The sequence below is a fragment of the Schistocerca nitens genome, chromosome 3 (genome assembly GCF_023898315.1).
Source record: "Schistocerca nitens isolate TAMUIC-IGC-003100 chromosome 3, iqSchNite1.1, whole genome shotgun sequence".
Taxonomy (NCBI): Eukaryota; Metazoa; Arthropoda; class Insecta; order Orthoptera; family Acrididae; genus Schistocerca; species Schistocerca nitens.
The window spans coordinates 690,431,275-690,444,966 of NC_064616.1; the positions used below are offsets into that span (position 1 = coordinate 690,431,275).

The 13,692-nt window shown below is 42.7% G+C and overlaps 1 protein-coding gene across 1 annotated transcript in view; it reads left to right on the forward strand.

The window, feature by feature from the left end:
- LOC126248648 (alpha-aminoadipic semialdehyde synthase, mitochondrial) overlaps nt 1-13,692 on the forward strand; it is a 288,931-nt gene that overhangs the window by 132,265 nt on the left and 142,974 nt on the right. The window contains exons 7-10 of the mRNA XM_049949837.1: nt 951-1,078; nt 5,669-5,943; nt 12,291-12,462; nt 12,638-12,708. Coding sequence (XP_049805794.1) covers nt 951-1,078; nt 5,669-5,943; nt 12,291-12,462; nt 12,638-12,708 — 646 coding nt within the window. The remainder of the gene's footprint in view (nt 1-950; nt 1,079-5,668; nt 5,944-12,290; nt 12,463-12,637; nt 12,709-13,692) is intronic.

A 13,692-nucleotide genomic window follows, 5' to 3' on the forward strand; every position in this document is an offset into this window, starting at 1 on the left:
GCTCAGAGCCATTTGAACCATTTTTTGTAGCAAGAATAGGAAATTAAATTAAGGTTATTGCAATGCAACGCAACCAGCGAAAGAAAAATGGCTTTCAAAGCATTTAGTGAACATCTGTGATCGAGTCTCATACTTCATAAATCAATATAAGTATAATTACTGATATTAATCAATCTCCCGCTCACACAGACAACACAATAAAAATTGGTCAAGTAGTCACAATGCCACAACTTTGCTGCCGCCCTCAGTGACCCCAGTCTGAAATAGAGCAATCGACACGAAGTGTTCCGATCGGTGCTGACATTTATCGATCAGTACTTGGCAGGGCGTGGGCGGGGGGTTATCGCGTGCACTTACTATAGGTGGCCTATTGGAGACTCCTAACATACTAATTTATTAAGGTTGCCTATTAATAACAGGATTGGTACACGTGCAACCATAGGTGCAGCCCCACAACGTCATTATTAGCTATTGACCGAAAACGTTTGACGACCACACGTCTAACGCATAATCATGACCTCGAGTCTTAACTGGTTGCGCCAGGTTCCTTGGAGAGTGGCGTTAACTTGCGGGTGGTAGGCCACTTAGCGGCTATAAAAACAGCACAGAGATCCTACATTCAATGTATTATTACTCTGTGATTTTTTTGTTAGACCTAAAAGGGTTACATCGCTGAATTTGTCTCATAGAGATCTGCTATTCTGGCGGCAATAAATAGCACGGCTCCATTTAAAAAACAAAGTTGGTGCGTGTATCTCGGTTTTTAATGAAGTTGCGAGAAGGCATTTCTGTTTCTTTCATGAGCCCCTGGTCACTGTTCGTCTTGGCGAAAACCAGTTGCAAATGTCTTTTACTGGTAACAATTAATGTGAGGTGAAAAGTTACGCGCTTCACCCTATATAGCTAACTAGGCGATTTAAGTCTGAAGTGTTTATTGTCCTGCTGTCCAGCTACGACCAAGGTGTACGGCTGCGAGATCAGGAGGCGGCACCACCTGGAGAGGAAGGACGGCGGTGGCTACGATTCGGAAGAGTACGACAAGCACCCACAGAAGTTCATCTCCACCTTCAGCAAAAAAGTGAGTCCTACCACCTCCGCCAAATGCCTAAAAATATGTATGTGCAATTAATTATATTATACATAGTTATTAGTTACAACATTGCAAGACAAACAACTCATTTTCATCTAAAATGTTTTATGTATCTTATTGCTCCTTACATATTAATAGATAGAATAGACGTACTTGATTACTGAGGAATTTTGAGGATGAAAGGAGTGGAAATATAAAAGGTCCCATAACTTCCACTCTTAACGAGATTGATAGCTTACCTTGGATGATACATTTATTTGTTGCATTCATAATCGTCAGCTCAATGTCAGCTAATTTTAATAGAAAAATCATGCGTCTCCAGAAATTTTCCTAACTGTAAGTACAGAATGTTAACTTTGTTAAACTGTAAATTAACAGAAAACGAACGATGAACGTATACCCTTCAACGTGGTTTGTAGCTGAATGTATGATTCCTCTAAGTGTACGAAGTATGCTACGGCACGTTGTATGAAGGGTAAAAGGAGAGGTTCAGCCATGTGACGTCGCAGATAATCAGAAATAACATCTGAAATGGAGCACTGGCTAAGTTTAGAAAAAAAGTAGGAGGATCAGGATTGTTACCTTATACCCGTACAATTTCGTAGTCAATTGCCTGTATACTAATTAACACTGTACGATTCATTTGGTTATTTGAAATAATCACGTAGCTCAAAGGCACAGTCCACAAGGCAATGAGAAGAGATTAAATCCCAACCAATGGGGCAATAACTTAGTTACATACAACTGTTTATCTTCATCTCTTCCACCCTGGCAACCAAGTACTGAGAATGAACAATCTTCAGACTGAGTGCACGACCAGAACAACGTCGATTCGAGTACACTTGAGGCACCATATTTTGGCCACACTGGCTGCGGGAGTGTATTTTTCGGGTTTATATTGCTTTAGCATCTACCTCAGAATGACGAATTCATAACGTTCACTGGAGAACTGAATTAACCGGAACACTTTCATGCCACATGTGCACTTGCTATTTTGTAGAAACTCTGGAAGTAATTCGGAGAGAATGTTTTTTGTTTACGTTTTGTTAACTTAAACGTCAGCAATTTTAAATTTTTTGAATAATACGTGGACATACCATTCGATCTTTAACCATTATTGCCATTCACTTAAACTTCAACCAAGTAGTCGCACATCTCGTACTGCTTATCCGCTTCCAACGTACTCAGGTGAGAGACAAACATGGTTTGATTTTATTTTATCTCGAATTAAGGCAAGAAATTAATGAAACAGTCAAACTCTATAAAGCAATACGTAGCATATGGAATTTATCCGTTGTAACCAGAATTTATCACTTTCGTGTATGCCAAGCCTATTTTCCTTATATGCAACGTGCACTTCGTACGTGCTATGATTCCTTTTCTACGTGAAAATGTGTCTGTCCAAATTGTCTTGGAAAGCTGATTTCTTTAATTAGCCAGGTATCTTGATTTTTCGCTTTTCATGGCGAGAAATGGCTGATAAGCTTTCTGCTGTCAATAGTTTCCGAGATTCAGTTTTTGAAACTGCTCGAAATGAAAATGGTACGCGTGATTATACAGCGTTTCTCGTTATTATTTAGTCGTGTTTTCCTCTACGGCTCATGTCCACGTATTGTACAGTGGTGGAGAATGGTTAGTATTCTCAAAACTAAAACCAACTATTAAAATTTCAAAGAACTCTTTCATTGCTCTTCATAAATGTTGTTTAACAGCCACCTTTCTGAAGAGCATTGCACCCCACGCTAGTAACTGAAAGACTTACTTTAAATGCTACAGAATATTCTCCTCTTCTTCCAAAGAAGGGAACAGAGAGCTTCAGCAGGCTGTCCTACTTAACAGGTTTTCCACACAATAATCAAAGTTTGACGGTGACGGTGATTAGGAAGACGATGAAGACTGTGATAAGAAAAAGAAGGGAAGGTCGGTCATAAAGAAAATTAAGCACCTCACTGAACTACGTTAATAGTGGTGTGACCTAGATGGGGAGAGGATAAGTTTGTAACGCTGCTGTAAGAGGTGGGGTTGCTTAGTTGTATGCAGGGATGTTCAGTCTGGGAGGGAAGGAGGAAGGGACGGCGATAGCTGATATAAGACCTGGTGTAGGGGTAACTTAGACAGAGGTCAGGCCGTGATTATGGAGGGGAAAGAGCGGATAGCGTGGGAAGAAGAGGGAGCTCTGGTATGGTAAGGAATGGTGGGTTGGGTCTAATGTGAAGCCTGGTAGCCGGCCGGAGTGGCCGAACGGTTCTAGGCGCTACAGTCTGGAACCGCGCGACCGCTACGGTCGCAGGTTCGAATTCTGCCTCGGGCATGGATGTGTGTGATGTCCTTAGGTTAGTTAGGTTTAAGTAGTTCTAAGTTCTAGGGGACTGATGACCTCAGAAGTTAAGTCCCATAGTGCTCACAAGGGAACCTCCCCATCGCACCCCCCTCAGATTTAGTTATAAGTTGGCACAGTGGATAGGTCTTGAAAAACTGAACACAGATCAATCGAGAAAACAGGAAGAAGTTGTGTGGAACTATGAAAAAATAAGCAAAATATACAAACTGAGTAGTCCATGGGCAATATATGCAACATCAAGGAGGTTGTAAGCTTAGGAGCGCCGTGGTCCCGTGGTTAGCGTGAGCAGCTGCGGAGCAAGATGTCCGTGGTTCAAGTCTTCCCTCGAGTGAAAATTTTAATTCTTTATTTTCAGACAATTATCAGAGTTCAGGCACTCACACATAATCAATATCGCTCTCCAAAATTCCAGGACATGTTCAGATTTGCTTGGACATATGCAGGATTTGACGGTCTACACGCCGAAAAATTTGAAAACGTTAAAAACATATGTTTTGACAGAGCACAGAGAAAACTGTGCGACTGTGAAACTGTTGCATTCATTTGTTGCAGTTCATGTGACACACTCTTACGTTTTCATCACTTTTTTGGAAGTGATTATCACATCCACAAGAAAACCTAAATCGGGCAAGGTAGAAGAATCTTTTTACCCATTCGCCAAGTGTGCAAGTTAGGTGGGTCTAAACATATTCCTGTCATGTGACGCACATGCCGTCACCAGTGTCGTATAGAATATATCAGACGTGCTTTCCTGTGGAGGAATCGGTTGACCTATGACCTTTCGATCAAATGTTTTACGTTCCCAGGGGTGAGGCACGTCCTTTCGTCTACTAATCACACGGTTTTGCGGTGCGGTCGCAACACACAGACACTAAACTTATTACAGTGAACAGAGACGTCAATGAACGAATGGACAGATCATAACTTTGCAAAAATAAAGTAAGTAAACTTTTCGCTCGAGGGAAGGCTTGAACCAACGACCTTTCGCTCCGCAGCTGCTCACGCTAACCACGAGACCACGGCCCGCTTATGCTCGCTTCCTCCTTGATATTGCCTATGTTGCCCATGGACTACTCACTTTGTATATTTTGCTTATTTTTTCATAGTTCCACACAACTTCTTCCTGTTTTCTCGATTGATCTGTGTTCAGTTTTTCAAGGCCTATCCACTGTGCCAAATTATAAGTAAATCTGAGGGGGGTGCGATGGGGAGGTTCCCTTGTCAGAACCATTTGAACCATTTTTGAAGCCTGGTAAGAGGAAGAGAATGTGTGTTGGGGGGTATTGGAGGGTCCGTATGTGTAGGGTTGGTGGGTCGTGTTGTTACTGTCTTGGTAGCATCACAGGGCATGTAACTATGGAAGAAACGGTGGGGCTGTTGGAACCGAGTTTATAAGACGTATAAGGCATATGGAGATGTTTAATGTGAACGAGGAGAGAGAGGAATTTGATGAGATGGTAAAGGATTCAGTTAGAGGAGGATAATCGGTTGTGGTAAGCACAACGGAGTGCACGGCCTTCAAAGATTTGGAGGAAGTGATGGAAATTGGATGAGCAAAATATACAGGTGACGCTGGCGTCGGAGAAGACTGGTCAGATCAAGGGTTTGTAGGTGTGGAGAATGGTTGAGGGACGCAACCCCTTGTACAGTCAATTAGTAGTTTGAGTAGTTTTAGTTTACTGTAGACTTTTTGTTGTATGCTTAGTAGATGGGGCTCTCATGTTAGTTAACAGTCAATTATTAGTCCAATGCATTTTAGCGTGTTAGTTAAATGGATAGAACAGTTATAAATGGTTAGGCATATGTCATGGAATGGAAGCTGACCGTGGTTCTTATACGATTATAGCCTGGATTTGGGAATGGTTTATCATTAGGACCACTAATTTCAACAGGAGGTAAACTGGCTAAGAGGCTGTTGGATGGGTCGTTGTGATTTTTGGCTAGTTGTGTAAGGGGCTAGGAAAGCGGTATTGTGGAAGGTGAACGAAATGAGGTGATTCGGCATTATCAGCAGTGTAGAGGATATTCTGGAGAGGAGAGATAAACATGCAGTACGGCATCTGCGTTACCACTGCAAGCATGTGTTCATTATCGTGCAGTATTGGAAACTAAAGCAACTTGTAGACAATCAAGCTTTCTAGGCGTTCTTAGGAAACAGCTGGAAACAAAGTATAATCTTTCACAAAGCACCATGTTTCGAGCGGTCGAGCACTCATATTGGTAATGTGATGCTACAGATAGCGCCGTACGCGTCGGTGATCATCAACGGCATCTACTGGGCGGTGGGGTCTCCGAAGCTGCTGACGATCCCGGATGCCAAGTTCCTGCTGCGGCCCGCCGACACACCGTGGATCCAGAGCTCCGTGGGCTCCCCCGCGCTGCCGCACCGAATGCTAGCCATCTGCGACATCAGCGCAGACCCCGGCGGTTCCATAGAGTTCATGAACGAGTGCACTACTATCGACACACCCTTCTGCCTCTATGATGCAGATCGTAACAAGGACACCAAAAGGTAAGCAGTCCCCTCTGCACCATCTACTGAACGAGCAGTAAGCTCCTGGTTATACAGAATGAGGTGTTTGATTCTCTTGTTGTTGTTGTGGTCTTCAGTCCACAGATTGGTTTGACGCATCTCTGCATGCTACTCTACCCTGTGCAAGCCTCTTCATCTTCGATTAACTACTTTAACTTATATCCTTCTGATTCTGCTTAGTGTATTCATCTCTTGGTCTCCCTCTACGATTTTTACCCTCCACGCTGCCCTCCATACCTTGAGACATCAGAACATGTCCTACCAACCGATCCCTTGTTCTAGTAGCCGGCCGTTGTGGCCGGAACCGCGCTACTGCTACGGTCGCTGGTTCGAATCCTGCCTCGGGCATGGATGTGTGTGATGTCCTTAGGTTAGTTAGGTTTAAGTAGTTCTAAGTCTAGGGGACTGATGACCTCAGATGTTAAGTCCCATAGTGCTCAGAGCTATTTGAACCCTTCTTCTAGTCAAGTTGTGCTACAAACTCCTCTTCTCCCCAATTCTATTCAGTACCTCCTCATTAGTTACCTGATCTACCAATCTAATATTCAGCATTCTTCTGTAGCACCATATTTCGAAAGCTTCTATTCTCTTCTTGTCTGAACTGTTTATCGTCCATGTTTCACTTCCATACATGGGTACACTCCATACAAATACTTCCAGAAAAGACTTCCTAACACTTAAATCTATACTCGAGGTTACAAAATTTCTCTTCTTCAGAAACGCTTTCCTTGCCATAACCAGTCTACATTTTATATCCCCTCTACTTCGACCATCACCAGTTATTTTGTTCCCAAAACAGCAAAACTCATTTATTACTTTAAGTGTATCATTTCCTAATTTAATTCCCTCAGCATCACCTAATTTAATTCGACTACATTCCATTATCCACGTTTTTATTTTGTTGATGTTCATCTTATATCCTCCTTTCAAGACATTGTCCATTCCATTCAGCTGCTCTTCCACATCCTTTGCTGTCTCAGAGAGAATTACAATATCGTCAGAAAACCTCAAAGTTTTTATTTCTTCTCCTTGAATTTTGATTCCTACTCGAAATTTTTCTTTAGTTTCCTTTGCTGCTTGCTCAATATACAGATTAAATAACATCGGGGATAGGTTACAAATCTGTCTCACTCCCTTCTCAACCACTGCTTCCCTTTCATACCCCTCGACTCTTACTGCCATCTGGTTTCTGTACAAACTGTAAATAGCCTTTCGCTCCCAGTATTTGACACCTGCCACCTTCAGAATTTGGAAGACAGTATTCCATACAACATTGTCAAAAGCTTTCCGTAAGTCTACAAATGCCAGAAAAGTAGGTTTGCCTTTCCTTAACCTATCTTCTAAGATAATCCGAAGGGCCAGTATTGCCTCGCGTGTTCCAACATTGCTACGGAATCCACGCTGATCTTCCCCGAGGTCGGCTTCTACCAGTTCTTCCATTCCTTGTAAACAATTCGTGTTAGTATTTTGTAACCACGACTTATTAAACTGATAGTTTGGTCATTTTCATACCTGTCAACACCTGCTTTCTTTGGGATTGGACTTGTTATATTCTTCTTGAAGTCTGGAGGTATTTCGCTTGTCTCATACATCTTGCTCACCAGATGGAAGAGTTTCGTCATGGCTGGCTCTTCCAAGGCTATCAGTAAATCTAATGGAATGTTATCTACGCCCGGGGCATTGTTTCGATTAGAGTCTTTTAGTGCTCTGTCAAATTCTTCATGCAGTATCATATCTCCTATTTCTTCTTCCATTTCCATAACATTTCCCTCAAGTATATCGCCCCTCCACAACCTTCCACCTTTCTGCTTTCCCTTCTTTGCTTGGGATTGATTTTCAATCTGAGCTCTTGATATTCATACACGTGGTTCTCTTTTCGCCAAAGGTCTCATTAATTTTCCTGTAGGCAATATCTATCTTACCCCTAGTGATATACGCCTCTAGATCCTTACATATGTCCTCTAGCCATCCATGCTTAGCCATTTTGCACTTCCTGTCGATCTCATTTTTGAGACGTTTGTATTCCTTTTTGCCTGCTTCATTTACAGCATTTTTGTATTTTCTCCTTTCATCAATTAAATTCAATATGTCTTCTGTTACCCAAGGATTTCTACTAGCCCTCGTCTTTTTATCTACTTGATCCTCTGCTGTCTTCACTATTTCACCACTCACAGCTACCCATTCTTCTTCTACGGTATTTCTTTCCCCCATTCTTGTCAACCTTTCCCTAATGCTCTCTCTGAAACACTCTAAAACCTCTGATTCCTTGAGTTTATCCAGGTCCCCCTCTTCTTAAATTACTACCTTTTTGCAGTTTCTTTAGTTTTAGTCTACAGTTCATAATCAATAAATTGTGGTCAGAGTCCACATCTGCCCCTGGAAATGTCTTACAATTTAAAACCTGGTTCCTAAATCTCTGACTTATCATTATATAAACTGTCTGAAATCTTCCAGTGCCTCCAGGCCTCTACCATGCATACTGCCTTCCTTCATGATTCTTAAACCAAGTGTTAGCTATGATAAAGTTATGCTCTGTGCAAAATTCTACCAGGTGGCTTCCTCCTTCATTCCTTTCTCACAGTCCATATTCACCAACTACTTTTCCCTCTCTTCCTGTTCCTACTATCGAATGCCTGTTCCCCATGACTATTAAATTTTCGTCTCCATTAACTATCTGAATAATTTATTTTATCGCATCATACATTTCTTCAAGCTCTTCATCATCTGTGGAGCTAGTTGGCATATAAACTTATACTACTGTGGTAGCCGTGAGCTTCGTGTCTATCTTGGCTACAATAATACTTTCACTATGCTGTTCGTAGTAACATGTACGTGTTCCTATTTTTTTATTCATTATTAAACCTACTTCTGCATTACCGTTATTTGACTTTGTATTTATAACCCTGTATTCGCCTGACCAGAAGTCTTGTTTCTCCTGGCACCGAACTTCACTAATTCCCAATATATCTAACTTTAACCTATCCATTTCCCTTTTTAAATTTCCCAATCTGCCTGCCCGATTAATGGATCCGACATTCCACGCTCCGAGCCGTAGAACGGCAGTATTGTTTCTCCCGGTAACGACGTCTTCCTGAGTAGTCCCTGCCCGGAGATCCAAATGGGGGACTATTTTACCTTCGGAATATTTTACCCAAGAGGACGCCATCAGCTGCATACCCTCGGGAAAAATTAAGGCTTTAGTTTCCCCTTGCTTTCAGCCGTTTGCAGTACCATCACAGCAAGGCCGTTTTGGTTGATGTTACAAGGTGATCAGTCAATCACACACACTGTTGCCCCTGCAACTACTGAAAAGACTGCTGCCCGTCTTCAGGAACCACACGTTTGTCTGACCTCTCAGCAGATACCCCTCCGTTGTGGTTGCACCTATGGTACGGCTATCTGTGTCGCTGAGGCACGCAAGCCTCCCCACCAACAGGAAGGTCCATGGTTCATGTGTGGAGGGGGCTGATTCTCTTACACATCGAATGAAACCCACGTGAAAACGTGCAAATTAAAATGTAACATTTTGATATTAGTTTAGTTCTTATTCGAGTGCATCGAGGCTCATCATATTCGAATTTCTTTTTCTGTCATAAGTATGCGGGGTGAGTGAAAAGCTTTCGGCCAACCTGAAGGAGATGATAGAGGAGTCGAAATACGACAACCTTGTAACAGGAACTTATGGTCTCTGAAGCAATTCTGAGTCCGTGAAAGCTTTGGAATGTTAGCAACAACGAGGACAATCAATCCGCACGCGCCTTACGTTCAACAAAAATAATGTACTGTTTACTCAACAATGTTGTGCATTAGAGAAGGTGTTAAAATTGCGAACACCACATTCAGCTTAGGTAATATCTTCGTAGGGAATTCTGGCGCATTCTATCAACTACATCAGGCATCGAATGAATCTCATTAGATGCTGCAAGTATCCCGGCAAAGAAGCTCCCGTTTCTTCGTCAGGAACTGGTATCACATAGACGAGGCTTTTGGTATGCCCCAGAAGAGAAAAACGAGGCGTCAGATCAGGGAATCGAGGTGATCATTCAGTTGAACATCCTCTTCCGATCCAAATGCTGGTATATGGCAATGAGTATGTCACGTACTTAATCAGAAATGAGTGCAGATGCATCCTTTTTACAGATGTCTGATCGATGATAAGGTGGTCCACTTCGTAAATAAAAATCAAAACATTTCTACTGGCACAATGCGTGCAAGACTGTAAATTTTCTTCAAGAGATCGATTCTCTATTGATCTGCAAATCATTGTAAAATTAGTGTGCTGACAATAGACCGTCTCATTCGACTATCGTTAAGCGGTATATATGTGGTTTCTCACCTCGAATAAACTGTATGTGCAATTCTGTGATATTATCCTTCCGGGCTTGCAACGAGGGCAGACTGCGTATCGAATGAGGTCGCCATCCAGTGGGTAACAGGGAGTACCGATCACAAGCGCACGTCGCAGCGACTGAGCGGAGTTGCTTTAACTTTCCGGATGCAGAAATGAGTTTAGAAGCTGATGCTACAGGATAAAGACAACAGCAAGAGGGATATTTAAATACCTAGCGCCCTCTCGGTCTGAGTTTGAATTGCTGCCATCTGCCGGCGACATTCCATCGCAGTTTCTCTGGTAAATGACGCCTCGACTCCATTCGACACACCCAGCGAAGTGGCGCTGCATAATACACAGAAGTGTCATTCGAGAGAATGGCGGTTCAAATTCTTGTCCTGCCATCAAAGTTTAGGTTTTCCGTAGTTTCCATAATTTTTAAGGTAAATGCCAATATGGTCCATTTGAGTAGCATACGGTCGATTTCATTCCCGGTCTTTCCCAGTTTCAAGCTTGTGCTCCGTCTCTAACGATTCTGTCGTCAACAAGCTTTCTTTCTTCTTACTTTTGACCAAGCTGCCCAACCAGGGGTTTTTGTAACAGTAGGTAAAAATCCATAGTCTTTTTCCTCACCATATAATCAAGTTTGAGGTGTAAGGTACAGAGATGCGGCCGGCCGTTGTAGCCGTGCGGTTCTAGGCGCTTCTGTCCGGAACCGCGCTGCTGCTACGGTCGCAGGTTCGAATCCTGCCTCGGGCATGGATGTGTTTGATGTCCTTAGGTTAGTTAGGTTTAAGTAGTTCTAAGTCTACGGTACTGATGACCTCAGATGTTAAGTCCCATAGTGCTCAGAGCCATTTGAAGCACTTTTTTACAGGGATGCGGCTCAGATAGACTCTCCTGTGCAAATGGCAACCTCACCTTCCCGTGGGGCACCGCGTTGCCACAGACGAGGCTATGACGACCGAGTACTGACGATACAACAAAACCACCAAAGAGAATTATAGGGAATGACATTCACTCCCTACCCATAACAACTTAGCTGGGAGCATGTGACAAGGCTCAGAGGTGCAAGCCCCACCATGGCCATGGCTATTAACCCGCAACTGCTTAAAATTAATGTTAAAGAAACTAAGAGAAGCGGCCTATATTCATATTTCATCTATTTGCAGTGAATCTGAACTGTTTTTACCTATAGATGGTACTTTTGTCGTTTTATTCTTCACGATTTTTACTTTCTGGTCTTTATTTTTCCTGATCCTGTATTTGGAGTGATATTTGTAGATAAGTGATCCTGGTGTTCGACGATACCTAAAGTAGCCCCTAGTTTATTTACTCACACCGTTTTTTTCTTACTTACAGAGTGAAAACTTATTTTTGTTAAGTCCGTACCTTAAAAACTTTTCTCTTACTAATATTCAGTCTTTTCTCGACCGAGCGAGGTGGCGCAGTGGCTAGCACACTGGACTCGCGTTCGGGAGGACGACGGTTCAATCCCGCGTCCGGCCGTCCTGATTTAGGTTTTCCGTGATTTCCCTAAATCGCTCCAGGCAAATGCCGGGGTAGTTCCTTTGAAAGGGCACGGCCGACTTCCTTCCCCGTCCTTCCCTAATCCGATGAGACCGATGACCTCGCTGTTTGGTCTCCTCCCTCAAAGAACCCAACCCTATAGATGAGAAGAATCAAATCAGTCTTTTCTCACTTTCACTTGTAAATGCTACCTCGGCAGCTCATAAATATCCCACTCACCTCCTTACGATAAAGCCTATTTTATCAACGTCCTTAAATGCCATATGCTATTTTCAAAAACTAACGCAGTACGTAACAGGTCGAACAATAGTAGAGATATTGACTGATGGCCCCCGTCTACTGAATACATACTGTTTTCCCCCTTGGCAGTTATTCGTGTTGCTCCTTGCAACTTGCAATATCGACAAAAGTTTACTAGTTACTGCAGATTTTCAGTCGCTTTTCTGATTCTCAGTTATTTTTGCAGCTTCAAAGGGCCAGGAGTGCTGGTCTGCTCCATCGACAATATGCCAACGCAGCTACCTCGCGAGTCCACAGATTTCTTTGGGGACCTGCTGTATCCTTTTACGTACGACATTTTGCAGTCGAACGCCCGAGCGCCTCTCGAAGAGCACAACTTCTCGCCCGCTGTCTATGGGGTGAGTAAATATCAGCAAGCGATGATTTTTTATGGCGTATCTTTTAGTGACGCCAAGTAGGTTAACATAAACGGACACATTGTCTACGTCAACATGCGCTCTCAATTGTACGATACTAGTTTCTAACTGGTTTTACTGCCTACAGTAAAATAATATCGATTAATTTTTCTTACAGGCCATCATCGCAAGCAACGGGAAGCTTACGAAAAATTTCGAATACATCATCGACTTACGCGAGAAGAACAGGTAAACAGTTCTGTGTTGCAGATTTCTTCTATTTTGAATTCAGTACTCGCCTCAAACACAAAACCATATTTCCCTTTATGCCTAAATATATGAGTGAGTTAATTTTGGAAAAATGTGAACAGGGATACAAACTTTTTTTAATAAGCAGTTTTTTGTAGATATAACAAAAGCTGAGCTTTCATTAATAATTTTCTGGATCAGCGTAAACATCTTGAAGACTAATCTCTTTTAATAGTATTTAGAATTGTCAGAATCTTTAGAAAATGAACGTTCAAAAAGTTCCTATACCATATATAGACAACAAATATAGTATAATAAAGTATTTCTAATATGTACACATATTACAAATTAAAGCCCCCGCCCCTGCCTTTTTCTATCTGTATGTTCTAATCTCAGGAACTGCTGTAGGGATCTTGATGTTGTGTTGGCAGAAGAGCCAACACCGTGTTACGAGTGGAGGCCGAAATGCACGCGTTTTAGCTCACGCAGGCTGGTGTGAGGAGGGAAGGACTATACTGACGTGAGGTCTGGAACATGACTAGGAATTCAGAAAGCGGACGTAATTAGTTTGATACTTAACTTTAATCCATTAATGATGGACGTCGCTCTTGATGGTACATGATTCACAATATTATCTGTTCAGATTATAGTAACTGAATATGGCGCCTTGCTAGGTCGTAGGAAATGACGTAGCTGAAGGCTATGCCAAACTGTCGTCTCAGCGAATGAGACCGTATGTAGACAGTGAACCATTGCTAGCAAAGTCGGCTGTACAACTGGGGCGAGTGCTAGGGAGTCTCTCTAGACTAGACCTGCCGTGTGGCGGCGCTCGGTCTGCAATCACTGATAGTGGCGACACGCGAGTCCGACGTATACTAACGGACCGCGGCCGATTTAAAGGCTACCACCTAGCAAGTGTGGTGTCTGGCGGTGACACCACACTTGACAACGGCTTGCTACCGGTTTCCAACGGATCACCGAAGT